We start from the raw sequence: 27,500 nt of genomic DNA, 5'->3' as shown, positions 1-27,500 counted from the left end.
CGACAAGAGGTTGGTTTTGTGTGTGATAATGAGTCCATGGCGCCCCTGACCAAGCGAGAGTCCTTCAACGACTTGGTTATCAAGTTGGCCTCCAAGTGTGAGATGAACCTTGTCTTCCTCACGGGAGCAAGGAACAAAGTGTTACACTTCACCATCGATGTCGTGCCCGAGGACCCCGTCCACGGCACGGCGGTGACAGTGACTAAAAGCAAAGGGCGCAGAGGCAGCGAGTACCCTAAAGGATACGAGGCTGTGGCGGCGGCCTGTCAGCAGGTGGTGGCCAATAGCTATCACGGCCTGCATGCTATTGCAAAGCTTGACAAATCAAATATGCCAGATAATGCAAGCAGAAATATGTATACATTTGCCCAGTTTGTCAATTTCCTTGTCCATGGGATTGAGGCTTATTTCATGTTTGCTAAAGCTAACGAGCAGTTTGTGTTGAATGCCATGAATCTGTGGGAGACGCTAGAGGATCTCATGATGGATGGATGCTACATTGTGATGGCTTGGCAGTATGAGGAAGATCCCAGGAAAGGTAGGCAGGCATTCTCAATTCTGTTATTAGATCAATAAACTAGAGCAATTTCTACTCAATACAGTATCAGTACAAATAAATGATAATGATATAGAAATTTAATTTGGGACTCGACCCTAATTGCACTATACATCAGAAAGCCTTTCCAAAGGAAGGATATGACAGTGTGTGCATCATCATGAACTTTTAATGTACTGATTGAACTTAAAAGATTTTGTCAGTAGATATGTATCATTATTGAATTTGTCTGTTCATTTTTAATGAGTGAATAAGTAGATGCTTTGGTAAATGTTTACAAGATGCCCACAGTAGCTTTCAAAATGACTTTTTTTTTTTCTAATGAAATAAGCCATGTTCTGCCTAAATCCATTTGATACTGAATCAGGCCTTCATGATGTAAATTTTGTAAAGAGAGAGCTTAGATTGTTTTTTTTATTTAATGACAACTAGCTTGGGAAGTGGAGTCGTAGGCATAACAGATAAGCACGTGTTTTATTTACATTTACCAATGTTTTGCTAAAAATATTTTTATTGTATTCATCTGAAAGCCATGGAGATTAATATATTCTTACATAATTATAAATACTTTCAGATTGTGTACCAAGGACACCGTTGTCATCACTCATCAACAACATAAAAGAGCCAGAGCCATTGCCAGTTGTTGAGCCAGTTCAGCCAGTTGTGTTAAAGGAGACCAAGAGGCAAGTCACCACAACCACCACGACCTCAAAGAGCACCAGGTAAATGTGAAATGGTAATGCTAATATGATTAGTGTAAGTATTGCTCATATATATCCATATCCATAGTCACTTTGTGACCAACATCCAGGTTTGTCTTTTAACACTTATTGTACAGGAAAGGTTTCAGGAGGCTGTATTTGCCAATACTTTCCCCCATAGTTCTTGCTGATATCCTGTTCCAGATTGGAGAAATTACAATTATGAACATATGCTTATATACGAATATATATTTTGCTCGTATAAATGTATAGCAATATAAGCAAGTGTAAGTTTGGGGCGCATCCTTAAAAAGTCTTAACCCAGTAGCGACGTTACATTTTCAAGCCAAAAATAATACTTTCTGGGCTGTTTCAAAATCGGTATGTGGGTGAGTCTGGGAAGCTACCCAAATGCCACCCGCCACATCAGAGCACAATCTCCAATCTAGTGTCGCACCGGTGGGACACCCGGTAATGTTTATTTTTCCGGGTGTCTCATATGTGTGACTCCTGTCATAACTGGGTTGATATGTCTTAAGGGGAAGAATCGTCGGTACGATCACGAAATTCGTTTTCCGATCCTGCTTGCTTTAATTTTTAAGCTAGGTGAATCATTTATTTACACAATGTGCATGGGTATGTGATGCTAGTAAACAAGAAATTAGATTTTAAAAAGCTGTGTAATTTTTTGCGCAAAAAAAAAAAAAAAAAAAAAAAAAAATGAGCGAGATAATATAATTCGAAAATTATGTGATGGTTTCCTTTTAATGAATAGTACTGCACTTTCCTTCTGGCCAGAGTTAGTCAATAGATAGGAGTACCAACTGTAGCATTTATGTAAATCTATCTGAAACGTAAATGTTTCAGTTACCTTGCAAAAAAGTTATTTTTTTTTCGTCAGAAAATAGCCCTTAAATATTCCGTAAAAAATGTATTTGGTGGAAATAATGCATGACTTTGCTACAATTAGTAGATATGCACTGGACGATCATTTTGCAACAAAAATTATTAAAATCGCGTGATTACATACAAAGTTAACCTTACTTTAACCGGGAAAATATGATTTTGAGAAAACGGCAGTTTTTGTCATTCATCTTCATTACACCATACAGGTTGTGCCAATTATTTCCAAATGTAAATATCTACTTACACAATCACTTGGCCTTCACTAGAAGTCCTGTGGTAGAGGGTTAGGCCTTGTTCAGGTAATTTTAGATCATCTTTATGTCACCTGTGTAGCCCCTGTGGTGGGAGTGTTTTCCCTTGCCTAGTATACTTTTAGATGTCAAGGCTCCTGGTCCCCTGTCATTTACATATCAGAGTACATAATAAATCATGAAATATGTTATGCATTTCTGATACATAAATGACATATTGACTGGGTATCAGTGGAGCCCACCCACCTCATTGTTGCCAGCAACAGTCAGTGACGTCAAAAGTTACCAGGTTGGTAAACAGGGCCAGGTGACACTAGGTGCTTTTTATTCCGTTTCCTTTTAGGTGGTGTTTCTTTCCTTTTGTCCATCCTCTTCCTTGCTACTACACTGTTATATGTAAATGAAAACCTAAGATATGCAAGGAAGTGATTGGCCTCGTACCCAAAGTTATGGTCTATGATGGTCAGTTGCGTCACGAAGGTCACTCTCTTGTGGCCAGCAAACTTTGCTTTGCTTTGATGACACCAAAGTTTTGAATGCAGACCTTCATTTCTATTTTGGTTCTCTCCCCTGAGGCATCTTTCAAGAAGAGCTGGGTTTGAAAGGTCGTAGTAAACTTCTCTTACTCTGTTCTCATATTTTTTTTCTAGTCTGATATAGTTTTTCATATTATCATGTGGGGGAAGAGGCTTTCCTTCATCCTTAGATTGCTTGAATACACACCAAGAGGTGTCACAGTGTAAGTGATGATGGTCGTTATCACGTGATATAGCATGCCAAAAACCAGACATTACTTTCAGCTTCATGGTCAGTACATCCGTTCCCACACTGTCCCTTATGGCCTTCCCATAGTATCTCTGGAAAGCATCTATTTGTCTGTCTGTTAGCTGATGCCTTCCACCAACCATGCTTTTTCTTATCACTTTTCCAGTTTTTGTAGTTTTTTCTTCTTTCAGTTCATCTTTTAATTTTCGTAATCTGGTGCCTATTCTCTTCTGAACATGATTGACACATTCTCCCTTATCAACACTATGGTTACAGTATGGACCCTTTCCATTGTTCATATTAGTCACTGCTTTGTAAGCACTTGAGTCACCATCGCTCAGGAAAGTTAGGTACCTGAACCCTTTCTCTTCACTCCTTCCCCAAATTCTGACTGCTGTTTCTGCCTCCATCGCTCCTGACAATCCAGAAAAGTTTGCTTGGCACGTCTCTGCATGTACCGTTTGTCTCCATTGTTCAAAATTTTCTTCATCTTTCTTTTTCTTCATACTTGCACATGCATTGCAATAATTGCTCAAAATTTTGTAGTCTACCACTATCCCAGATGATAAGTCTATTACAAAACCTGCTCCTATATGTGATTTGTAACCTCTGCTGAGCCACGTACCATCAAAACTGACATCAATGTTCAGTTTTCCATCAATGTCTTTCCCTTTTTCTTCCTTTTCATACAATTTTTCCACACACTGTTGAGCCACACTTTCTTGTTCTTTATAGAATCCATTCATCTCTTGGTAGATGAACTGTGCATGTCGGTTGAAGGTGTAATTGGTCATTTCCTGGCATCCCACGGCAGCAGACAGTCGTGACAGCCCTGCCCTCCCATATCCCTCTGACAAAGAATGAAACACATGAGCAATATTACCCTCCGTTAGGTCACTCCTCTGGCATTTCTTCGGCTCTGAATAGTGTACAACTTTCTTGCACTCATCACACCTAAGGTTTACATGGCAATCAAAGTAATCAGTTGTTATTTCCGTTGTAACACTGGTACCACACTCACACTTTATAAGGTTGAGTAATGACTGCAACCTACGTAACGAAAAAACTACCATAGTACTATCTTTACTAATACTGATGCTCTCTCTCTTCTCTTGCTGCAATAAGCTGTGTCTAAATGCAGCTGAAGACATGTTGGCTGCATGTGGTGGAGGGAAGGTTGTGGCTGAGGCACATGGTGGTGGAGAGGAAGTTGAGGCATGTGGTGGTGGCTGACGCGCGCCATCAGAATCTGGGTGCAGCTCCTCCACATCGTCTTTTTTCCACCTTTTCAGGGCATTCAGTCGTTTGGTTTCAAGGAATGCCTTCCTCTTCGCACCTACAGGTGGCATTATAATTGAAAACAAGGCACAAAAAAGGATAAACACAAGCAACAAGTTGATATCAATGCACTGTCCTAACGTCCCTGCTGCTGCCTGCCCACTGAATGCAGCCCAAGCTATCATGCAGCATTATCATACCAAAAGAAATCGCAAAATCAGCCGAAAAATGCTGAAAATACATAAAAAACAAAGCATGCAGCAAAAGGGTTGTGGCAGCATGAGGGCATTTAAATACCTGAGACCTTTAAACCATGGAAAGGAACGCGTTTCCGGTCTGGCAATGGGGTGCCCAGGGTGCGTCATAGTCTCACGTGTCCATACACAAAATTTGAAAAATTCGTAATTTTTGACCCATAACTAGGACTGAATGAAGCTTTTTCTGTTGCAGGTCTTTAAATGTCTTAAATCTGCCAAAGACATATTTTTGTTTGCATAAGTATAAATATATATACATATCACATCAGCCTACATATATGTATATATCCCGATTCACTCACTTTCAGATCTCTCTTGATCTGAAATCATTTGTCAACATTAGACCTTCTATCTTTGCTAATCAATGTGACTGTTTATTATTCTGGCACGCAATTTCTCTAAGAGGCTGTGTAAAAGTCATGTTGGGGTAAATTTATTTTTATCTTGGTCACTGATCTGACAAGCAGGCATACACATTACAGGGAAGTATGTATTTAACAAGTGGCTCCAGGTCTTGAAAAGTCATAAAAAGGTCTTCAATTTCATCAGCTTATACCCACAAGAACCCTGTTAGGCCTAGATATGTACCTTCATATATGTAGGCTGATGTCATATGTATATATATTTATACATACATTATCTATCTATCTATCTATCTGTCTATCTATCTGTCTATCTATCTGTCTATCTATCTATCTATCTATCTGTCTATCTATCTGTCTATCTATCTGTCTATCTATCTATCTATCTATCTATCTATCTATCTATCAGTATATATAGATATATTTATTACTATTTACTTTTGGGCATTTTTTAATTTGGTACCAAGAGCTGACAGTGAAATTTTGACACCTGTCCAGTCTCTACAAAAAATTAATTTGTATCATTCAATTTGATTAAGGTAGGAGAGTTGTTATGAGGCTAAAAATAAGGAATCTACAATCATGGCTGATTTACTGATAATGAAATTAAATGTTTTCTCGTGTTGGTAACCCTGAACTTTCCCTATTGATTAAAGGTCATTTGACTGTACATTAGTTGGATTTAACAGTTATCTTTCCAGAAAGGCATTGATTATGAGTATGGCTGATTTTTAGGTGTGTGTGTGTGTGTGTGTGTGTGTGTGTGTGTGTGTGTGTGTGTGTGTGTGTGTGTGTGTGTGTGTGTGTGTGTGTGCGCGTGTGTATGTGCACGTGTGTGTGTGCGCGTGTGTGTGTGCGCGTGTGTGTGTGCGCGTGCGTGCGTGCGTGCGTACGCGTGTGTGCATGCGTGTGGGTGTGGGTGTGTGGGGGTATGTGGGTGTGCTTGTATATATGCATAAGTTTCTGTGTGGGTATGTGTGTGTTTATAAGGTTATTGTTTTATGTATATACATTTCTTTTAACCTTTTTGGGTGACTGATTACAGTATACTTGCAGTGCCTCAAGTCATTGTCATAGCCTTATCCTTCCAGCAAAAGGTAACCTTATGCGTTCTAGGAACAGGCATTTGACTATTTTTCCATTTGGTGATAGATCGCCAGGGATACCTACAAGTTCCGTCTTGACAGAATGTTCATGGTAAAAGTTGCTAGCCTTCGCTGGATTGCCAGATGCAAAGGTTGCTGTGATGAATTAAGTTAAGATTTTTGGCCATCAGAGATCACACAACTGATAAATATTTGGAATGGGACTGTGTGAAGCTAGAAAAAAGTAAGGAAATGCCTTTAAAGAGCACCTTAAACCAACACTATTAGACATGGAAGTAGAAGGCCATGATTGCTTATCATAGACCACAAATCCGCGCTTGTGCTGTAAGTCCAGTAATGCTGTGGTCTCTGCACTTCATACTACGGCAAAGGTAAACATGTATGTTTTGGCAAGACAAAGCTTGTTACCCTCTTTTATCAACCTTCCTTATCACCAGATATGGAACCACTCCAAGCTTTGTCTTCTATATATGTTGGGGATATAAATTGATCTTCCTTGAAATGCTCAATGCAGAGATCATTTTTCTTCCATGCTGTCCTTCAACAGTTGCCCACCAAGATTCAATTGGATTTTGATAAGAGGCACTATATGAGAAAAAAATGCATTTTTAAAAAAAACTGTGTGGGTGTGTCTTGTTAGGATTTACCAATGAGATCATATTAAGAATTTGTTTTAATGCCAATAATCATCAGGTTCACCATATAATGCATAATTAGAAGTAACTCCTATTATATATAATTAAATCTCCAAACACTGACCTCCTTAAGATGGCAAAAAAAAAAAAAAAAAAAAAAAAAAAAAAAATCTAAGACCTACTAGCCTAGAATTTGTTAGTGTTGTTTTGTGTGAAATTGAGATCCAGCGTAATGGAGGGAATTGAGTTATTGTAAGTGATTTTTCTAAGTATGTATAACTTGTTTTTCAAACTCCTCACTTTGAATATTTTCCTCATTCAAGGGCTGACGCAGTTGGCTGCATGAGTGCTTTCGAACTCTCCTTGGTGAGGGAGGCCTGATGTGTCAACATCAACCATTGTAATAATGTAAATACTTAGATTAGATGTGATATTGTTTGCTGAAGTTTCTGACTGTTTAAAGATGATTTTGCAGAACTAACGCATTATAGAACTATAGCTTTTGGTGTTCATCCAAATATTGCTTTGGATGTGTGTTTTGGGACTGTTATGTGTCACTGTTTGCATTACTTTTTTTTTTTTTTTTTTTAATAAATTTATTGTTTACATTTTAACAATTTAAGAACTGATTGGAATGTATTACAGGTTTACTTTCTATAAAATGACCTTATTTTAGCTTAAAATGTGTTTGAAGGCTGAGTTAGCAAAGCAGGTATCCAAATCACCTGCTAACATACAGCCAATTGAGACACTACAGACAGGCACACAAGGCTGAGCATAATGTATAAAATCATTGACTGACAACCACATTAACATTACTGGTAGATTATTAACTCCCCTCCTATACTAGAAATATTTGTGTCACATGGCAAAGAAACAAACAAACAAATTACGCACCTCCTCTAACATTATCCCCAAAGATGTGTTTTTTTATTTTATACTTTTTTAAGCTACATGCTGTTAAATGTATGCTCTAACAAGAGTTGAATTGTTGTCAGCAGTTTTTAACCCATTCATGACAAATAATATTGCAAATAAAGGTTGGCAAGGCTTGGGATATGTTAGTGCTTTTCCACTCCTTTTTCCCTATCATCTCGGCTGCTGGGACCCAAGTTTGCCTAGCATTAGTGAAATTTTTGCCATGACCTAGTAGGACATCAGTTGGCTCGTGAATTGCTTGAATATGATTGTTGTAATTCTGTTTCTGGGATTTTATTTGATTAAAAAGATATCAGTGTTTATATGTAAGTGAGGTTATTTATTTAGATATTACTAGTAATAACTGAAGTAAGCTTTGTAATCAATTTTACTTTCTTTTGATAAGTGATGCTAGAAACTAATAATGATGGAAACTTTACAGCACAACTACAAAAGGGAGGAAAACGAGGCAGGCGCAGCATTTGCAGCTCGTGTCCAGAAGGAGGCCAGTAGAAGCAAGCACTGATGAAGAAGACACAGAAATATCTTTTAAGGTTAAGCCAGAGATGAAGAAAACACCAGAGATACAATATCATCCAGTGAGTATTCTTATACTATGATTTTTTTTTATCAACCCATTGGATCTAGGTGCCTTGTGACTTGCAGGAGGACCAAGATTTGGGAACTGGGTTTACTTGAAGAGGCAACTCTACTAGGTGTGGCTGGTTTAGTAGGCCCAGCCAACACATATACTCATATATAGTTTCAAGACTCCCTAGCCTCCTCTTTGCAGTGCCATTAGTGGTGTTTTTTGCAGAGGGCATTTTTGCTGTCTTATTGTTATTTTCTGAGGTTTATATTTGTCAATTATGCTGCAGGCAGATGGATTTACAAACTGTTTTCATTAAACATTTCTATCATTATCTGTATCTGCAGGTAATTTACACTTTGTGTTGGAATGATCAGGGAGTTCTATTGAGGTTATTTTTGAAATAATTTTTTGTATTATCATTTTCCATAATACAGCCTGTGCATGTGATAATGGTGGGACATAATAACTCTCTATGACTTAAACTGATGCTCTCCTTGGTATGCAGCTCACAAGATACACTCCTCATTTACCATTGGTCATCCTGAAATCAAGATAGAAGTCATTCTCAAGTTTCCATTTCATGTATTAACTCACTTAAGGGGACTGTCCCAGATGAGGGGGGGGACAAGAGGGTCAGTGAGATTAGCTAGCGTATCAGTATAGGTACACTGAATGAAGGAAACTTGCTAGACAATATTAAGGCCACTCCTGCCAGCTCGTTGTCTTGCAGCTGAAGCCGAGACTCCCTCAGCACCTGGGGAGGTACGTCAGCTAATGAGCACCCAGAGTACACCTGTGTTGGACTTCTGCTTGCTGCAACCGATAAAATACGGCATTTAATTATGACATTGCGCATAGATATCAGTCCGTGAATGTTCAAAGAGACACTTTTATACCAAGCTATCAGAAAAAAAAAAATCACTGTGATTTATGACAAAATATTTTTGTGAAATATATAGAAAAAATGTGTAAGTTTTGTGTCCTTTTACACACTGAGGAAACCAATATGCTTCGATTGAAGACTCCCCCGGTAATGTGTTTTAGTTCTGAAGTAATCTACATATATCATAATCACGAAGCACTTAATGCTTAAAATAGCCTTTTAAGTAAGGATTGAAATATTTCCGTTATATTTTACTCAACGGTTTGGTACATCACATAGCATGGGGAAAATTTGAATTTATTTGAAATTGGTGAGTGCACCTTGTAGAGACAATTCATTTACAGAGAAGTTACCTAAATAGTCAGATTTTTGAACCCAGGATGTATAAGTGAGATACAGATTATTTCATATTGAAGATGATAGTACTCCGTAATACCTGCTCTGAATTAAAATCTATATGGAATTTTGAGCTTGTTTGTGGGCGCACTCTTCGTCCTAAAGTTAAAAAAGCTATCGCATTTGTTTTGTGCGTTCCGGATAAAAATTAATATGTTTAGAGCGTGTCCGTGGGTCTTAGGTACCATATATTTGCAAATATCCCACAACACTTAGAGGCGTCTGCATGATTTTATGCACTTCTTTGTAAAGATAATGGGTGCAAATGGCTAATGTAACTCTAAACTTGTTCTCCTTTGCAATCTGTTAAAATTGACAGTTATCAAAGAAAGCGGTATGAGAGGATAACCTAATCTATTTTATTATTTTAGATATGAAAATCATTATGTAGGCTACTAAATGATTAATCTTTTTAACTTTATGTGTGGATGCGTTCACATTACATATGATCCTCCTCGAAAATTATAAACACCAGTGATCATCCATGTGCCCCTCCCCCCCGTGAGTAGTCTCAAATTAGTAATATACTAAATTCATATACTTTTAAAATTCACAAAGTGAGACCACTATGTTGTATTTATGCTAGGACTTTATAATTAGGATGATTTTGTACTAATGTTACCATCCACAGTTCCCCATTTCTTAAAAAAGAAAGAAAACAAAAAAAAAAGATAAATAAAATGAAAAATAAAAAAAATAAAAAAAAAAAAAGAATTAAAAAAAGGTTTTTATCTGGTTTAGATTAGTTGTCTCTGGTAAAATTCGCATTTCCCATCCAACTTTTCTGGACAGGCAAAGAAAATATCTACTTTTATGAACAACGAACAAAAAAAAAATTACATACCTCTACAGAATGAAACGTCCCTATTGAAAATGATACAAAGTACACTAAATAAGCATTTTTTATTTATAATATCATTAGATTCAGAGAAAAATAAGGAGATAAAAAACTTTGGTAAGGAGTGCCAAACATAATTCGCTGTATCTCCGTTCTTTGTTTAAGATAACCTTAGGACATCCTAACTCTCGGCAATAATTTTCGTGATCAGATTAAATGCAATTTGTTGCTTTCTACTAGAGCCTCGCAGTCCTAAGGCCGTGTAATTGGCTGATTTTACATTTTGCCTTAATAAAAAAATATGAGATTTTTTAATGCTGGAAAAGCAAACCAAAAATAGTGCCTCTATGTCAAGCATTCCCATGCCAAAAAAAAAAAGGAAATTAAAAAATCAGCCAATTACACGGGCTTAGGCTAGGGTTGATCTAACACCTAAGCATTATTGGGGGACTATTCAGTAAAGAACTGTGGTAGTTAATGCCATAGTACCGAAGACGAAAGAAAAAAAAATCGATTTTTTCGACTTTTTAGGGGGTACCCCCTTCCTATAGGGGAGTAGGAGGTTAAAATTATATATGAAACAAAGTGCAATTCTATACTCTCTAACAGTTATCTCTAACTGAAATTTTTTCATGATGTAATGAATAGGGAAAGGTGGTCATTAGACCTTGACGGATCCATTAAACCCCAAACCGCCGGGCATGGCATGCACCTACATGCCATTGCCCATATAGTGTGTGTTGAATTGCAGTAATTTGTTTTCACATATAAATGGCTCCACAAGTACTGCCTGATGAGCCAATTTTACACAAAATTACAGCTAACCACAGTATAGTAATCCTTTTTCACTTGATTTTTGATAATATTTTCTAATAAGATAATATTGCTGTTAGTAATGTCAGTAACAATATAGTAATTATAATCGTTTATAACAAAAATAACAATGTCAATATTGATTGCATTATTAAAAAACCATTTTTCCTGCTTTTTCAAGGGAAAAGTTAGGTTGCAAAGATCTACTAAATGACTCCTTTGTGGCTAAGCATTGGCAGGAGCCATCTATTGTGTATAGAAAACATTTAGCTTCAATGTATTGCCAAAGGGAAAGCACTATTTTTCCGTTGACATTCAGAGTTAAGAATGCAGAAATATACTCATTGACCCCGTCCCTGGCAAGGGGTGAGTGTTAATTTCTGGTCCAATTTGAGTACATTTTTCAAATTGGTCTCAAACTATTCAATAGATCATCGATGAATCAAGAACAGCAATTCTTAAGTGTTCATTTCATGCATTAAACCACTTAAGAATGCAAAATATACTCTTTGAGACCCACCCTTGGGAATGTGCCAATACTATCCACACTAGCAGAAAGGACAATCATAGATTGTATAGACACAGTGTTTTATTTTCTTATAAACTATACAGGAAATATGCGATCATTATATAATGTGCTGTTATATTATTTTGTAAGCTAGTGGATGAGACTTTCATCAAAATGCCCCTCCTCGCAGACCCTTCCTCCCTACATACCAACCTACCTCTTGTAACCTGTCTTGTAGGCTAGCACACAGACAGGAGAGGATGAGAAAGGATTCAGAAATTTTGGATTGTGACAGTATACCAGATTCAGAAATTCCCATTAGGAGTATCTTTAAATTAGTTGTTTTCTGCAATATTGGGGGAGGTGGAGCTTGCCAGCCCACCTCCCGAGATAAAAAAACACTGGCAGTGTTTTATATGTATGGAAATGCTGGGAAGAGGAGGAAGTGCTCCTCCTACCCAGCAAGTGAAGGCAGGCTGTGGATCCCACTGGGAGGGAGACTTCCGGAACGCACTTGGGGCCGAGAGCGAGAGCTGCTGTTCTGCCTGCGTTTAAGCCGGTAGACGCCAGCCCAGAGTAAAGCTTACGGGGGAAAGCCTTCAGGAGCCCCGTAGGTGGATGTGGGTTCTGCAGCCTGCCGTCCCCTTATATGTGGAGCACCCAGGCCCAGCGGGGAGTGGCCAGAGGTGAAGCTCCCACCCGAATTGTTTGCTGAGGCTAAACCTCAGGCGGGGAGTCAGGGTGGGGGCTTGGAACATCCATTCTTTTGTGTCCAGGATGATCGGTTGCTTCTGCTGTCGAGAGAACTGGGGAAGCTGGGAGTGGAGGTGGCTACTCTCTCGGAGGTGAGAAGACCTGTGCGGGCGATTGAGTGGCAGGTGGCTACGCTTACTACTGGTCAGGCCGCAGCCATGGTCACCATCTCCAGGGGTAGCCATTGCCATCTCCAGCAAACTCCAGCCCTCGGTGGTAGAGGTTACTGTAGAAGTGAACAGGCGTATAATGGCAATGAGACTGAAGCTGTCTTTTGGCTTCATGTCTCTTATTGCTGTGTACACTCCTACCGATGTTTGTAAACTTAATGTGAAAGAGATGTTCTATGCCAAACTAGTGTCTGTGTCAGACAGGTGCCCCCGGCGAGATATTCGTGTTGTCCTGGGTGACTTCAATGCAGTATCTGGCTGTGATCGAGCTGGCTATGAGATGTCTGTCGGTCCTCATGGTTCAGGAGCTGATACTGGCAGTGAAAATAGCCTCCTTTTCCAGACTTTGCAAGGTCCTAGAATTTGAGGATTTCTGGCTCCTGGTACCAACGCCCAGACCCACATCGCTGGACATGGTACAGTGATACGGGTAATGCAGCCAAAGAGATCGACCACATGATAGGTTAGCTTGCTTGTTGGAGGATCCTCCACAATTGCAGGGTGTATGGGAGTGCTGAGTTCTGTAGTACTGACCATAGGGTGGTTGTAACTACCCTCCGAGTCCATTTCAAAACCCCCCAGCGGGACCAATGACCACCCCAGGGTGTTTCACTTGGACAGAGCTGAAAGGAGGAATGTGCCCAGGGGTTTATGAGGCAGTCACCCTGGTCATTTCTGCTTGTTCGAAAATCTGATGGACCCTGTACTTCTGTAGTACACCTTCAAGCATGAAACACTCGATGCAGCTCAAGAGATGGTTGGTGGACTCTTGAAAGCAAGGCGAAAATTCATCCCGCAGGAGACACCTGGATGCCACAGATGCTTGTCGTGCGGCTCGTCTGGCAGGTGATTGAGATTTGCACCGTTCTCAGGTGCGCAGAACTCAGTCTTTGTTAAAAAGGGACAAGGAGACATATTTATTAGGAACCTTGCTGAGGAGTCAGAAGGCCATTTCTTAGTGACAGTAACCTTAGTCCTGCATACCAAGCCCTAAGAAAGCTGAACTTTCAGCCCACTTCCCCAGGTGACAGCAGTTCGCTCAGTAGAGGTGGTCAGATCATCTCATATCCAGTTGCGGTGCAGGAATGTTGGGCAGAGTATTTTGAGCAGTTGTACCAGGTTGACCCACCCACTTGGATGCGGGTATTGCCGAGATTCTGTTACCGGACCCACCCATCAGTGATGATCCTCCCTCCCTAACTAAAGGTAGGGTGTCGATCTCCAAGCTGAAGAGTGGTAAAGCAACGGGTATTTGCGGCATCCCAGCTGAACTGTTAAAGGCTGGTGGTGAACCCATAGCGCGGGGTTTGCATGCTGTCCTGTAGCTTCACCATCTGGCTGTCTGGTACTGTTCCCCCTGACCTGTTGAGGGGTGTGGTCATCCCTCTCTGAAAGGGGAAGAGGGACCGATGGGACTGCAGCAACCACCGAGGGCATCATGCTGCTCAGTATACCAGAGCAAGGTTCTTGCCCACATCCTTCTGAGGGCATTATCCAGAGATCACCTACTGAGGCATGGGAGACTAGAGCAATCTGGATTCTATCCTGATGAAATCAACAATAGACCGTACCCTAATGACGCGAGTCATTATAAAGCGTCGATGTGAGTTTGGGCGTGGGCTGCTCGCAGCCTACGGCGACCTCAAGAAGGCATTTGATACAGGAATCACTCTGGGAGATCTTGAGACTGAGAGGAATTCCAACAAGGATTATTGGAATAATAGCAAGTCTGTATGCACTGGTACTGAAAGTGCTGTAAAGTGTGGTGGGGGCCTGTCAAGCTTCTTCCTTGTTAGTTCAGGAGGTGAGGCAGAGCTGTGTCCCTTGCACCAACGCTTTTCAACACTTGCATGGACTGAATGCTGGACCGAGCCACTGTTTGAAGTCATTGTGGAGCAACTCTAAGACAATATCAAGTTTACCGACCTTGACTTTACTGATGATGTTGCCATTCTATCTGAGTCTTTGGAATCCTAAGTGGTGGCTCTGCAGGTATTTAGTCATCAAAGTGAAGCCCTTAGGTCTAGAGGTCTCCTGGGACCAAGACCAAGATCCAGGACTTTGGGGATATATTAGGAGAACCTGTTCAGTCAGTATGTGCTTGCGTAAGGACATTGAAGTCACTGAGAGCTTTACATGCCTTGGCAGTTTAGTTCGTAACTCTGGGCTGTCAGAAGACCATGAAGTCAGTGAACGGATTGGCCTGGCAGCAGGGGTCATGAACTCTCTCGATAAGAGTATTTGGAGATGCCGGGTACCTGTGCCAGAGAGGACCAAGCTTAGGTGTGTCTTGCTATACGATGATGAAACCTGGTTGCTATCCTGCGCTTTGGAGTCTCGACTTGATGCCTTTTGTAATAGGTCCTTGTGCCGGATCATGGGGTACTGTTAGGCGGGACCATGTGTCCAACCAACGGCTACACCGTGAGACTGGCACAAGGACCTGGCTCCTGCACAATCCGTGATCGCCAACTCAGGCTATCTGACCACCTGGCTAGCTTTCCTCAGAGATGATCCTGCCCACCAGGTTGTCTCTGTTCAAGACAACCCTGGGTGGAGGAGGCCTGCAATGAGTCGACCTAAGAAGTCGTGGCTTAGGCAGTTGATCAAGCCTGTGGTGAGTAGCTTTAAGATGGGCCGGGTCACTCCCTGTGACTTGCCATGAGGGATCCCCGCAGGTACAAGCAAAGGGTGAACGTGGCTATACGCACCCGTCGGCGTTAGCTCCGCAATGATGATGATGAATGTTGATGAGAAATTTAATTTTTTCCAAGTATTGTATTTGAGTTCCATTATTGTGCATCATAATTTCAACATGTTTTATATTCGCAGGACATCTTGGTTAACAGTGCAGAGTCTGACATGTGCAGGGCCTTACCCCAGAGCAGTACAAAATCCATCACCAAAAAGGTCAATTTCTCTGAGAGACAAAATGTGTCTCCTAAAAAGTCAAAATCAATGGAGATTGAAGAACCAGCAGCTCCCATAAGTAAAGAAGACACTTTGCTTGTAGGACTTCCACCTTTGGTTTTGACAAATGAAGCAAATTTTTTATATTTTTTTGACTGACCTGTGTTTCTGTTCAAGAACTGTAGGAATTTAATATTGTAGCACTTGTATGTTTAATATTTCATAAAAGAAGCATTCATCATTCAGTGAATGAGTGAAGTTAAAATTTTTTGTTATACACTTGATAATGCTAAGCCTGGTCAACTTTAACTTAGTAATGGCCGGTGTCCCACATATGAGACACCCAAAAATGTAAACATTGCTGGGTGCTGTATTGGGGCTCGCGCTCTGACTAGCAGCGGGCTGGTGCGCGGGCAGAGTCTGGGTGGCAGCCCTGCGCACCGACTTTGTAGCCGCCCGGAATCTTTTATTTTCGACTTCAAAATACACTGGCGGTAATGGGTTAAGCAAATATATTGAATCAATGAAGATAACGTATTTTAAGCTTTAGCTGCCGAGTGATATGTGCGCACATGCCATGGTTGTTGTGGACTGAAAAAAAGATGGCATCAGTGTCTGTAGGCCATTCCTACGCCATTGGCTCATCTGACGGAGTTTGTTTTTCTCCGATAGCAGTGGCTTCATTTATATGGAAAGGGATTACAGGCAATAGCACCTATTATGAAGGCAAACTTTCAAAATTATGATATTTTTATAAATTATAGCAAAAAATAAGCTTTTAGGGTGCCAAATGTATCGCATATTACCGGATGAACTGGGCACAAATGGGAAACTGCCGTTGCATACCAGCAATCCGGTTATTATGTCCATTTACCAAATTTCTTTACCCAGTAGCATTGGGTTAAATGGGAATTGATGTATTGTTAAAGGTGAGTTCAGGTAATGGTTTTTTTTTCTTCTTCTTTTTTTCTTTTTTAACTTCTGCTTTTTACCCTTTCATTCTTGCTTCGACTGTAGTATTAAAGATTGGCTTGTGGGCAGTATTGACGGTTAGTGTGGAAAGGATAATGGTGTGTAGGTAGTGTCCCATTTCTGCCTGGCTCTTTTGGTGTAATAGCTTAAGACACCTTATTGTTTCAAGCTGGAGTTTTTAACTAAATGAGATGAAATCATGCCATCTGTGTTTAACAGGTAGAAAAAAAGGATAACTTCTCTTTCAGTTATTGGCAGATAATTGCAGAATAATTGTCATTAGCATGCATTAGCTCGCAAACTACCGGATGAACTGGGCACAAATGGGAAACTGCCGTTGCATACCAACAATCCGGTTATTATGTCCATTTACCAAATTTCTTTACCCAGTAGTATTGGGTTAAATGGGAATTGATGTATTGTTAAAGGTGAGTTCAGGTAATGATTTTTTTTTCTTCTTCTTTTTTTCTTTTTTAACTTCTGCTTTTTACCCTTTCATTCACTTCGACTGTAGTATTAAAAGATTGGCTTAAGTATGGGCAGTATTGACGGTTAGTGTGGAAAGGATAATAGTGTGTAGGTAAATGTCCCTATTTCTGCCTGGCTCTTTTGGTGTAATAGCAAAGACACCTTATTGTTTCAAGCTGGAGTTTTTAACCAAATGAGATGAAATCATACCATCTGTGTTTGTAGGTAGAAAAAAAGGATAACTTCTCTTTTCAGTTATTTGGCAGATAATTGCAGAACAATTGTCATTAGCATGATAGAATTTGTTGATAAGTTAGCTGTATTAAATTTGAGAATGAATGAGAGGTTTACTTAGGGTTCTGGAATTTTTAAAACTATTACACTAGATTTTTATCCTGCAAAAATTGTTAAGATTTTACAACAATAGTGCTAGACCAGGAGCAAAAGCTGAAAAATTATGAATTAGATGAAAAACTTCTAAAGCCAATTTCATTTAAATCCTGTGGTAAGAAAGAAAAGAAAAAATGCACACCAAAGCACATATTTCAAAATTTAAAAAAAGGTTTAAACTTATGAAAAAAGTTATACTATTGATAAAGACACAATGGTTATGGCTATTTCAGTTGTAATAGACCCAAGCTCATGCATTATTTATCCTGACTAATCTGACTTTTAAATCTGTTTCCTGCCCATCCTCACTCCTCCCTGAATACTTGTGCCAGAACTGTTTTCATCTCTCCAGCTGATTGTACAGTCTATGACAAAGATTGGTCTGAATTAATGAAAACAGCCTGCTTGCCTGCCTGTTTGTGTCTATGATTCATTATCAATACAGTGTTACACTATTTACTAGAGACTACTGAAACTCCTACAAGATGTTGCCAAGATTACCCTCTGAGACAGCCTCCCCATGAAACTTATGTTGGTCTGACCATATGGACTACTCTCAAAACAGTGTCAGAAATATTAGTGTTTTGACCACCCTGCTAAGCACTGGCCATCATCTTTTAGGGGGTGTTACGTTCTAGAAGAGCAATTATTGGATTTTTTTATGTGTTATATATACATATACTATGATTTACACCACCAAGATTCATATCATTTGGATAATAAACAATGAAGTTCTTAGAAAAAAAACAAGGTTTTGAAAAATCAAAATAAATTATGTATCTTAGTTATCCATTGACTGAACTTGATGAAGAAAATACCACATATACTCTATAGCAATACCTAAATCTTGTACAGATGGATTTTGGAATTTTCTCTTAGTTGAGTAGGATTTTTTTTTTTTTTTTTTTTTTTTTAATGTTCACTCTTATGAATATAAAATATAAACTATGGACTTCTGTCTCCTAAAATGAGAATTGCTTTGTACAAAAAATTGCAAATTTATTCAGTTTTCAAATGGTCCCAACCCCATTAGAATTGCCCGAGTAGGTATGGGGAATAATGAAAAAGTTGACAAAGGTGTAGTTTTGAGATATCGGACTTTGAAGTAGAGGATACTTTTTCCTCCACATTTTTTTTCAAAATTCTGATCTCTTTGTCAATCTTGATGCATTATATGGCATTTACATCATGTTCTGAAGTGTAGCTGGTACTTAGTCCCCCCCTTTTGCAAGGTACTAATGGCACTAACTGCACATGGTTGTCAGAGAATCACAGCCTTGGCTATTGGATGATGGAGAAAGCAGAATTGCCAGCTAGCTAACTTGAGAATACCAAAATATATTGATTACCATAATAAAAAAAAAAAAAGGAAAAAAAAAAAAAAAAAAAAAAAAAAAAATTGTAGAGTATATTTGCATGGACGTGTTAAAGTAAACATTGTTGCTGGAGGTGGGGGGAGGGGCAGAGTTTTAGTCAGAAGTCCTTTATTTTTTACATATTTAGCAGAAATATTACGTCATTGGATTGCCAAAGCCTACTGGATGACAGAAGTTTTTTTTTTTTTTTTTTTTTTTTTTTGTTTTTTTTTTTCAAATTGCCCAGTATTTTTGAAAATATTCATAGAAAATTCAGCGTGACATCTCAGCTTAACTCACCCCACTGTTAAGATACTTTGCCTTCCATTATTGCTATATGACCTTTGAAGTCTAGCACATTTAACTTGCTTTTTAAACCATTAACCCACTCAAGCTGGGAACATTTTGTGGCCAAAATAAAAAAATCCGGGCGGCTACAAATATCGTGAGGCGAGGAGCTTCCCCGGAGTCTGTCCGCCCACCCAGCGTAGCGCCGCTGCTGTGTCGGAGCATGGCCCTGATACAGCGTCACACTGGTGGGACGCCTGGCAATGTTTATTTTTTCCGGTGTCTCATATATGTGACACCCGGGCGAATGGGTTAACCATTGCAAGGAAGGAGAGCTGCTTTATCATCGTATTTTTATGTAATATTGCTGTAGATTTACTTTCTTTTTCACAGTCAGAATGTTTGACTTCAGAGATGATTTTGGGAAATGAACACAGAAGTTTTAATCCTTTTTTTCTGTTTTTACTCACTTTTTTATGGTTCTGTTCACCTTAATCCATTACTTTTCAGGGCCTCAGGTCAGGAGCCAGTGGACGGAAGAGCACAACACGGGAAGAGCATAGTCCCAGATTGGCCAGAAGAGCAGAAAGAAGACATCCTGTGCTTCTTTGATAACCTTAACCCATCACAAACAGAGCAGTCACGCCTTGCTCTAACATGCAAGTAAGGGTGTAGTTATAAAACTGTTCAGGAGGAGAGATGAGGGAGTATAAAGAGGTTGGGCTGTTATTTACTGTCATGTGAAAATATAATTGTATTTTCATAATTGATCATGAAATACTACTAGATTCAGGTACTTATTTTACATTAGGTAGCGCTACTGGATATAATAATGTAGATGATATTTGCAAATTTTTGTTTTTTTAAGTGATTATTAAGAAATTTGAGAACATTAATTGAGATTGAGTATCAGATAATGTGTTTTATTTATAGTTTTCCTAAATTCTGTTCATTTTTTCTTTAAACAGATATGTTTCCATGAAGTATTCAAGAGAATTTTCCTCAAAGACGTTGTATCAATGGGTTCAGAAGAAGGGGCGTTCAAGTCAGTACAGAAGTCACCAATTATGAATTGCCAAGAAAGTAAAACATCAGGAGACAACACTGACTTTCTTTGAATCATTTTAGTTCCCAGTCTCTCCGAAGCCAATTAAATGACTGCTTTTACCTGCAAGTTCGTGCAGACGCACTTGGTATAGTGTAAGTGTCACATCAGAAGAGCCTGTATGACACAAGCTTAATGATAAGGGGAAAAAGTCAACCAGACGGCGATAATGAGCTTTAGTGTGAGTGATTATGGATACCTTATTTCAGTTTTCTTTTTAGTGAAATTTTTTTGTGTTGCATTCTGCTTTAATGTTTTTAATTTTTAATAATACTGCTTCTTTAACAACTGTTAATAGCAATGTTGCTTCTATTTCTGATTTTGGATGTTACTTGATATGTAATTTGATATTTTGAGTCCTAGTTTTGAATTATTTCAAAGAAACTGTTAACCCCCATTTTTAAACATAATACCAATTGATTTTTCTGGGAAACTTTTTATGTTTACAGATTTTTGTGTTATGTTACATGTTTACTGTATTCATGATATAGCTTCATTTTATGGCAGTACAATCACTTACTACACAAATATTGTAGGTCAGATGGGTGTTTTCTGTTTAGAATGACCAATATTATTTATATAGTTATCTAAGACAGAGGTAACAGTTATTTAATAATGATTGGAAAGCTCACATTCAAGCTGTTACTTGGAACTGGAGTATATGTGAAAATAGAAATATGAAATATTGAAGGTAGTGAAGATTCCATACACAAAGTTTGTATGTATAAGTAAAGAAATACAGAAAAAATAATAACGATTCATCTTGAGTTTTATAGATTTCCAAATATTGTTATCAATAAACTATCAACCAAATAGTTACTTTTAAATATTCCTCCCTCCAATCCCATGACTGTTGTGAAGGGTATAGAAGATAGGAGCTGGGGCTTAATGTTAGGAATCTTCCTGCCTTGGGTCTCGGTTCTTAGGTCAACCAATTTTGCATGGCCTTTTCTTCTCTCCCTTTCTTTTTCCTTCTCTTCTCTGACCCCTTCTATTCAGCCTCTAAAGCTAGGGTGCTAGTTTTCTCTGTCCCTGGGATCCCTAGACAGCCTCGCTGAAGCCAGGTCAGCTGACCAATCAGAAGCTGTAGCTGGTCAGACTTAGGTGAGAATGTCTAAGGGGTCCCAGGAACAGAAGAGACTAGTGTGACCTTAGCAACAGGTCCAGGATGAAATATCGCTCCTGAACAGTATCAGGGACATATGGGCATGGTATTCCCATGTCTAGTTGACACTCATTCCCCTATCTTGAGCCTTAGCACTTGACTCAGCCAAATTTTATACAAAGGCAGGTAAAAGAAGACGTGAAACTAAAAGTGTACATGAATTTATAAAATATGATAATAGAAAGGAGTTGCTATAAAGTTTAAATCTTTTACTGTTCTTTTAACAATGATAATGAGTGTAAAACATTGGAAACACTGAGAATTAAAAGTTCTACCGTTTCTATTATAATCAATTTTATATATTTATGTTAACTCAGTATTTGTGATTTGAATAACAGTGATATGATTATATTTTTATGGCATCCTAACACATGTATACAGAACTTCAAATGTTCACTGTTAAATTTAACAGGAACAACGCTAACAGATGTATTTGACTGTGGAAAACATGTCTATGAAAAACAGTCATTTTGAACGTAGTGATAGGAGGTTTGGAGAGGCGGTGTCAAGTAAACATTTTGACAATAATGACAATGAAAAGGGCAAATAATAATGACATAATGATGATAATTATAAAGATGGTAATGATGTTAATAATAACAACAATGTACTAATAAGGTTGAAATTAATAATCATGATGATGATGATAACTTGTAATTATGTTTCTTGTAGAATTATGTGCAATGGTAGGGTGTAACTGTAACAACAAGAGACTATAATAATATATGATGATAATAATCTGTTGCAATAGGGTAAAGAAAAAAATAAGGAAATAATAATCACAATATCACAATGATAATAATGATAATGCAATAATAATCAAAACATTGATACAAATGCACTAAAAAATAATAATGCCAACGATAATAATGATATTGATAATGATAATAACAGCAACAGCCACATTAATAATGATAAACTGTGGTTGGGAAGCTACAGTCCAATAGAGCAGCCTCCAACCACAACTTTTTCATTTTCACAGTATGTCCATTTTCAGCTAACTGGTTCTTTTCATGAATACTTCACCCCCAATCCTTTGCCTATTGTTGTTATTGAGGGAGCTTAGGAGATGGGGACTAAGACCCAATGTGGGGATCTCCCCTGCCTTAGGCTGGCTTTAGCTTTCAACTAATTTTGCATGGTCTTTTCTCCCTCCAGCTCTTACGTTTCCATCCCTTCTCCAACCCCTTTTACTATCTACTTCCTAAGGTGAAAGAGCTGTGCTGAAAGGATGAAAGGCTGACTTTGTGCTAGTCCTGGTAAGCTGAGAGAACCATAGGCATTCCCCTATTTTAGTTGTTTAACATACCCCTCAAAGGGACCCTGAGGGGTGGACTGTTGCTTTTAACATAGTTAAGGCTTCCCATGCCCAGTAATGAAGATGTAATACCCATATTAGAGGCAATGAGGCTTGCTTACCTTCGTCAGATAGCCCCAACGGATTCACACTCACCTGGCTCCCCGACTCTAGGCTCTCCTTTGACTGCGATTGAACACTACAGCTACTACCCACTCCTCAATGCGTACTAGTGCATTATCCATCCGATCCGAGACTCCTTCTCTCCCAGCTTCTTCCAGCTTCATCACCTCTACTCCCACAACCTTCCTCATCAATCACCTCATCTTCCCTTATTACTACCTTAACCTTATTCCTCCATCTCTGTAATACTACCTCCCTCAACGGCCTCAAGTCTTCCACACGTCCCCATCCTTCAACCACCCCAGCCTCTACAAATATCTTACTCTATTTAGCCCAGACAAATGGGTGCCAATTTTTCGTGATTCCCCCTACAAGGTCTCCTTACTCAAGCAACACTCTTCTCTTTCAACAATGTCTCCAAAAGCAAGTGGGTGAGGTTGTTTTCGTACCCGATCCGATCGTTTCCCGTCTCGTTACAGTTACATCTGAAACTGAAGCAATAGCATTATCAAATCTAACTGATCTCTCTGGCAACCCCATTCCCTCAAAACCCCATCCAACTCTGGCACCTTGTACCGGAACTGTGTATGGTACTCCCTAGCAAGCTGCTCTATGGATTTCGATTGGTCTTATTGTGGAGAGTACTTACTCGGCTGCCTCAAAGACCTGATGTGATATCAGTACAGTGCTACTCCATTCCTCCTCTAAGTCATCGAAAGAAACCCGCCAATATTACCAAAATTACTTTCCAGTACTACATGACCTTCCCTTTCTTATCTTCTACGACGATGGACAATCTCGCTCCCTGTTCGACCATATCAACCTCCTCCCCGTCGGTGTCAAAACTGTTGGCGCTTTGGACATCCTGTAAACTTCACCGTTCCACAGACGAATACCCCCAATGTGCTCAACCCGATCATAACCGATGGACTGCTCTGCACGTACACGTACATGTGCTAACTGCGGCGGCCCACATAATGTATTTTATAGAGGCTGCTCCTTTACAAGTTTGAGTCTGTGGTAGCAACACTGATACAAACACAGATTATCGCACTCTACGTGAAGCCAGACAGGAAGCACGTCAACAAAGTTTCTCTCTAGTAATGTCGCTCCCTCTGCCCCTCCCCCTCCAACCCAGGATCTTCCTACACCCTCCCCTATACCTACTTACTTCCCTACTTCCACTTCTACCTCCTACTTCTCCAAGTCAAATTCTTTTGCCACTCAGAAATCCAGACACCCTACTCACTACAGCGCCAATCTCAACTACAGCCCCAACACCATCCCCTCTCCCTCCCCGCACTACCTGCAGCAGACAAGACTTAACGTTCCACCCCTTCTACCACGCACTCACCTCCACTTATCTTTACCTTTATTCCTCAGACTCCAGTCTCCTCTTCTTCCCCTCCTCATCAGAAAACCTTTGTCTCACAAGACTCTCCAACCAACCTCCCACTGGAGAAACTTATGGAAAATATTCAAAGGTATATGCTCGAGACACAAAATTTCACAATTCATGCTCCCCTCCACACTCCGAAGTGACTGCCGATATCCATCCTCCTCCTATTCATATTCCCCGTACACCCCTTCCTCCTACTCCCTTCCCAGCACAACCTATCCCCCTCAACTCCGTCTACTACCGATATCCATTCTTCTCCTCATATTTCCCCTACAACCCTTCCTCTTTCTCCCTCCCAACACAACCTATTCCCCTCAACTCCATCAACTACCAATATCCATCATCCTCCAAATCATATGATGCCTACATGACACCTTAGATGTCTGGCACATTTATTTTACTTGTTAACCATTAACCATTCATGAATACCTATTCTATAGAGAAATTAAAAAAAAGTTATTACTAAGAAATAAATGGTTAATATAAATATCTGCACTACAGTTTGCAATATTTATTGACTAACATCAACATTCTTCGCAAGCAAATAGTTCCCTATGGAGGCCATTTGCCTTGTACAGTCCTTCATACAAGTGGATGAATGAGAAGGGAGAGAGCCGTTTATAGTCTTGGCAAAGATGCATTTCAGATTTATATGAATCATTCAGAAGAGCTACTAGAACTGTCAGTAGGACCAGCAGTTGAGGTAGCAGTGGGGCCAGCGGTTGAGGTAGCAGTGGGGCCAGCGGTTGAGGTAGCAGTGGGGCCAGCGGTTGAGGTAGCAGTGGGGCCAGCGGTTGAGGTAGCAGTGGGGCCAGCGGTTGAAGTAGCAGTGGGGCCAGCAGTGGAGCCAGCAGTTGGGCCAGAAGTGGGACCTGCAGTTGGGCCAGAAGTGGGACCTGCAGTTGGGCCAGAAGTGGGACCTGCAGTTGGACCAGAAGTGGGACCTGCAGTTGGACCAGAAGTGGGGCCTGCAGTTGGGCCAGAAGTGGGACCTGAAGTTGGGCCAGAAGTGGGACCTGCAGTTGGACCAGCAGTGGGGCCAGCAGTGGGAGCAGGACTTGGTGCGGGAGTGGGACCAGTTGGTGCAGGAGTTGGACCAGTTGGTGCCGGAGTGGGTCCAGTTGGTGCAGGACTTGGTGCGGGAGTGGGACCAGTTGGTGCAGGACTTGGTGCGGGAGTGGGACCAGTTGGTGCAGGACTTGGTGCGGGAGTGGGACCAGTTGGTGCGGGAGTTGGTGCCGGAGTGGGACCAGTTGGTGCGGGAGTGGGTCCAGTTGGTGCAGGACTTGGTGCGGGAGTGGGACCAGTTGGCGCAGGACTTGGTGCGGGAGTGGGACCAGTTGGCGCAGGACTTGGTGCGGGAGTGGGACCAGTTGGCGCAGGACTTGGTGCGGGAGTGGGACCTGTTGGTGCAGGACTTGGTGCGGGAGTGGGACCTGTTGGTGCAGGAGTGGGAGCAGGAGTTGGTGCTGGAGTTGGAGCAGGAGTTGGTGCTGGAGTAGGTGCGGGAGTAGGAGCCGGTGTTGGTGAGATTTCGGCTGTGAAAAGAACGTATTTGTGTGATTAAATTTGCAAAGTTATGATGTGGCAACCTATTATGTACATATAAACATCAACACATCAACATATATTTGCTTCCAGAAGATGTATCTCCCATATTTCAGCTCAAATCCTGTTGAAATTAGGGATTTCGAAACAGTCTTAGCATTGATCCAGACATTTGGAAATGGACAGAGACTCACGAATACAACAGACGCAGACGCTGCTTCCTCTGCATCCCTTAGCCCTTGTCTTTCCGTCGCAGGATTCCCACTTGAATTGGCATTTTCCGCCCCGTTTCTTGCACCATTTCTTTTCCTTGCATAGTGATGCTGGAGAAAGAAGAAACTAGTTTTTTTTCCCGGTACACACCTATGTATTTCTAGGAGTAGGATTAAGTACGCACGTGTACACACACAGGCACATACTTGAGTTGCATCTGGTGCTCATGCATAAGAGTGTGTACAAGGCGTATGTTGGTGTGGTTCATATAAAGTATTCGTTAATGTGCTGCTTGGATGACAGACTTTGACCTATAAAACATCTTGTGTATCACATGTTATTCTGCTGACATGAGCAACATCTGCATTTGATTCAAACATTTGTGATGGCTAATGTAAAATTGATTCCTTTCAGGTCCGTTTGCAAAGAAAAGACTCACATTTAGGGGCGCAGCAGCGACACTTTTTCTTGTTACATAACTTCGTGCCTTTCAACTTCTTGCCGCCGACGCATGCCATTTTCTTGGACTGACAAACTCCTGCCAATTTTCTGCATCTCTTCCTAGTTTTGCATTCTGCAAGAAAAGACAAAGTTTAAGGAAAGGAGTGACATGTGTATATCTATCTATCTATCTATCTATCTATCTATATATATATATATTTAAATTTCTGTACATGTATATCAGCAGGTGTGAAAGAGTAAAGACAAACTTACTGTTTTTCCTTTTGTCTGTATCTTCAGCAGCTTTTCTGCCTGATAAGCTGACCTTTTTCAGTGAATTCTTATCTTGTTCAGGTTTTTGGGCTTTAGCTGTGATAGAATAGCAATAAGGGCTTAAATACTTAATGGTATTGACAGTTGACTCACGTAAACTGTAGTTTCTACTCAACATAGGTATGCAAAATGAGGACAGACCACATTGGCTTTTAATATCTAGTACATATGATAGTTCTTTAGCAGACACCTATTTTTACCTAAGGAGTTTCTAATGCATTTACGCAAAAAACAAGTTTATCTTCACAATTTTATTCTCCCTTCTTATCCTGTATAGCATTTTAGTAGTTACGAATAAACTTTGTGGTTTATCATTCTTTTTATAAGTGAATGAAGTTCTAAGAATGAATGAAGCATGAAATACACTGTGGGTTGTTCTTGTACCCGATATCACATGTAGTGCAACTGAAAATCTGCGGTATGTATAATGATTATAAACACTGTAACACCCCACCCCCTCAACACAGTGTCATGAATTACATATGATCGATTATGAAAAATCTCAGACTTACTCTTTCTCCTTTGTCCTTCTTCTTCAGCAACTTTTCTGCCTCTCCCTTTGACTTCCTTCTCACCTTTGTTTTCTTTCTTTAATTTCATCCTCTTCTCTGGAAATTAGTAGGAATTAGTATAAACCTAAAAGTTCACACACACACACACACACACACACACACATATATATATATATATATATATATATATATATATATATATATATATATATATATATATATATATATATACATACACACACACACACACACACACACACACACACACATATATATATATATATATATATATA

General features: G+C 39.9%; 1 protein-coding gene and 1 non-coding gene across 2 annotated transcripts in view; one reads left to right on the top strand and one right to left on the bottom strand.

Annotated features, from left to right (window-relative positions):
* LOC113811941 (uncharacterized) overlaps positions 1-20,622 on the top strand; it is a 20,778-nt gene extending 156 nt beyond the window's left edge. The window contains exons 1-9 of the transcript XR_011399380.1: positions 1-538; positions 1,131-1,278; positions 8,178-8,334; positions 15,521-15,730; positions 15,938-16,046; positions 17,466-17,543; positions 17,892-17,994; positions 19,582-19,734; positions 20,040-20,622. The exon at positions 1-538 is cut by the window's left edge and continues 156 nt beyond it. This is a non-coding gene — a transcript (uncharacterized protein). The remainder of the gene's footprint in view (positions 539-1,130; positions 1,279-8,177; positions 8,335-15,520; positions 15,731-15,937; positions 16,047-17,465; positions 17,544-17,891; positions 17,995-19,581; positions 19,735-20,039) is intronic.
* A 4,075-nt stretch (positions 20,623-24,697) lies between these two features.
* Positions 24,698-27,500, bottom strand: part of LOC113811934 (tetra-peptide repeat homeobox protein 1) — a 16,603-nt gene continuing 13,800 nt past the window's right edge. The window contains exons 5-9 of the mRNA XM_070135789.1: positions 27,208-27,303; positions 26,636-26,731; positions 26,361-26,495; positions 25,903-26,031; positions 24,698-25,698 (exon numbers count right to left, since the gene is read on the bottom strand). Of these exons, the coding sequence (XP_069991890.1) occupies positions 24,818-25,698; positions 25,903-26,031; positions 26,361-26,495; positions 26,636-26,731; positions 27,208-27,303 (1,337 nt within the window). The 3' untranslated portion in view covers positions 24,698-24,817. The remainder of the gene's footprint in view (positions 25,699-25,902; positions 26,032-26,360; positions 26,496-26,635; positions 26,732-27,207; positions 27,304-27,500) is intronic.

The sequence above is a fragment of the Penaeus vannamei genome, chromosome 2, assembly GCF_042767895.1.
Source record: "Penaeus vannamei isolate JL-2024 chromosome 2, ASM4276789v1, whole genome shotgun sequence".
NCBI lineage: Eukaryota > Metazoa > Arthropoda > Malacostraca > Decapoda > Penaeidae > Penaeus > Penaeus vannamei.
This window is presented reverse-complemented; position numbering and strand designations above follow the sequence as displayed.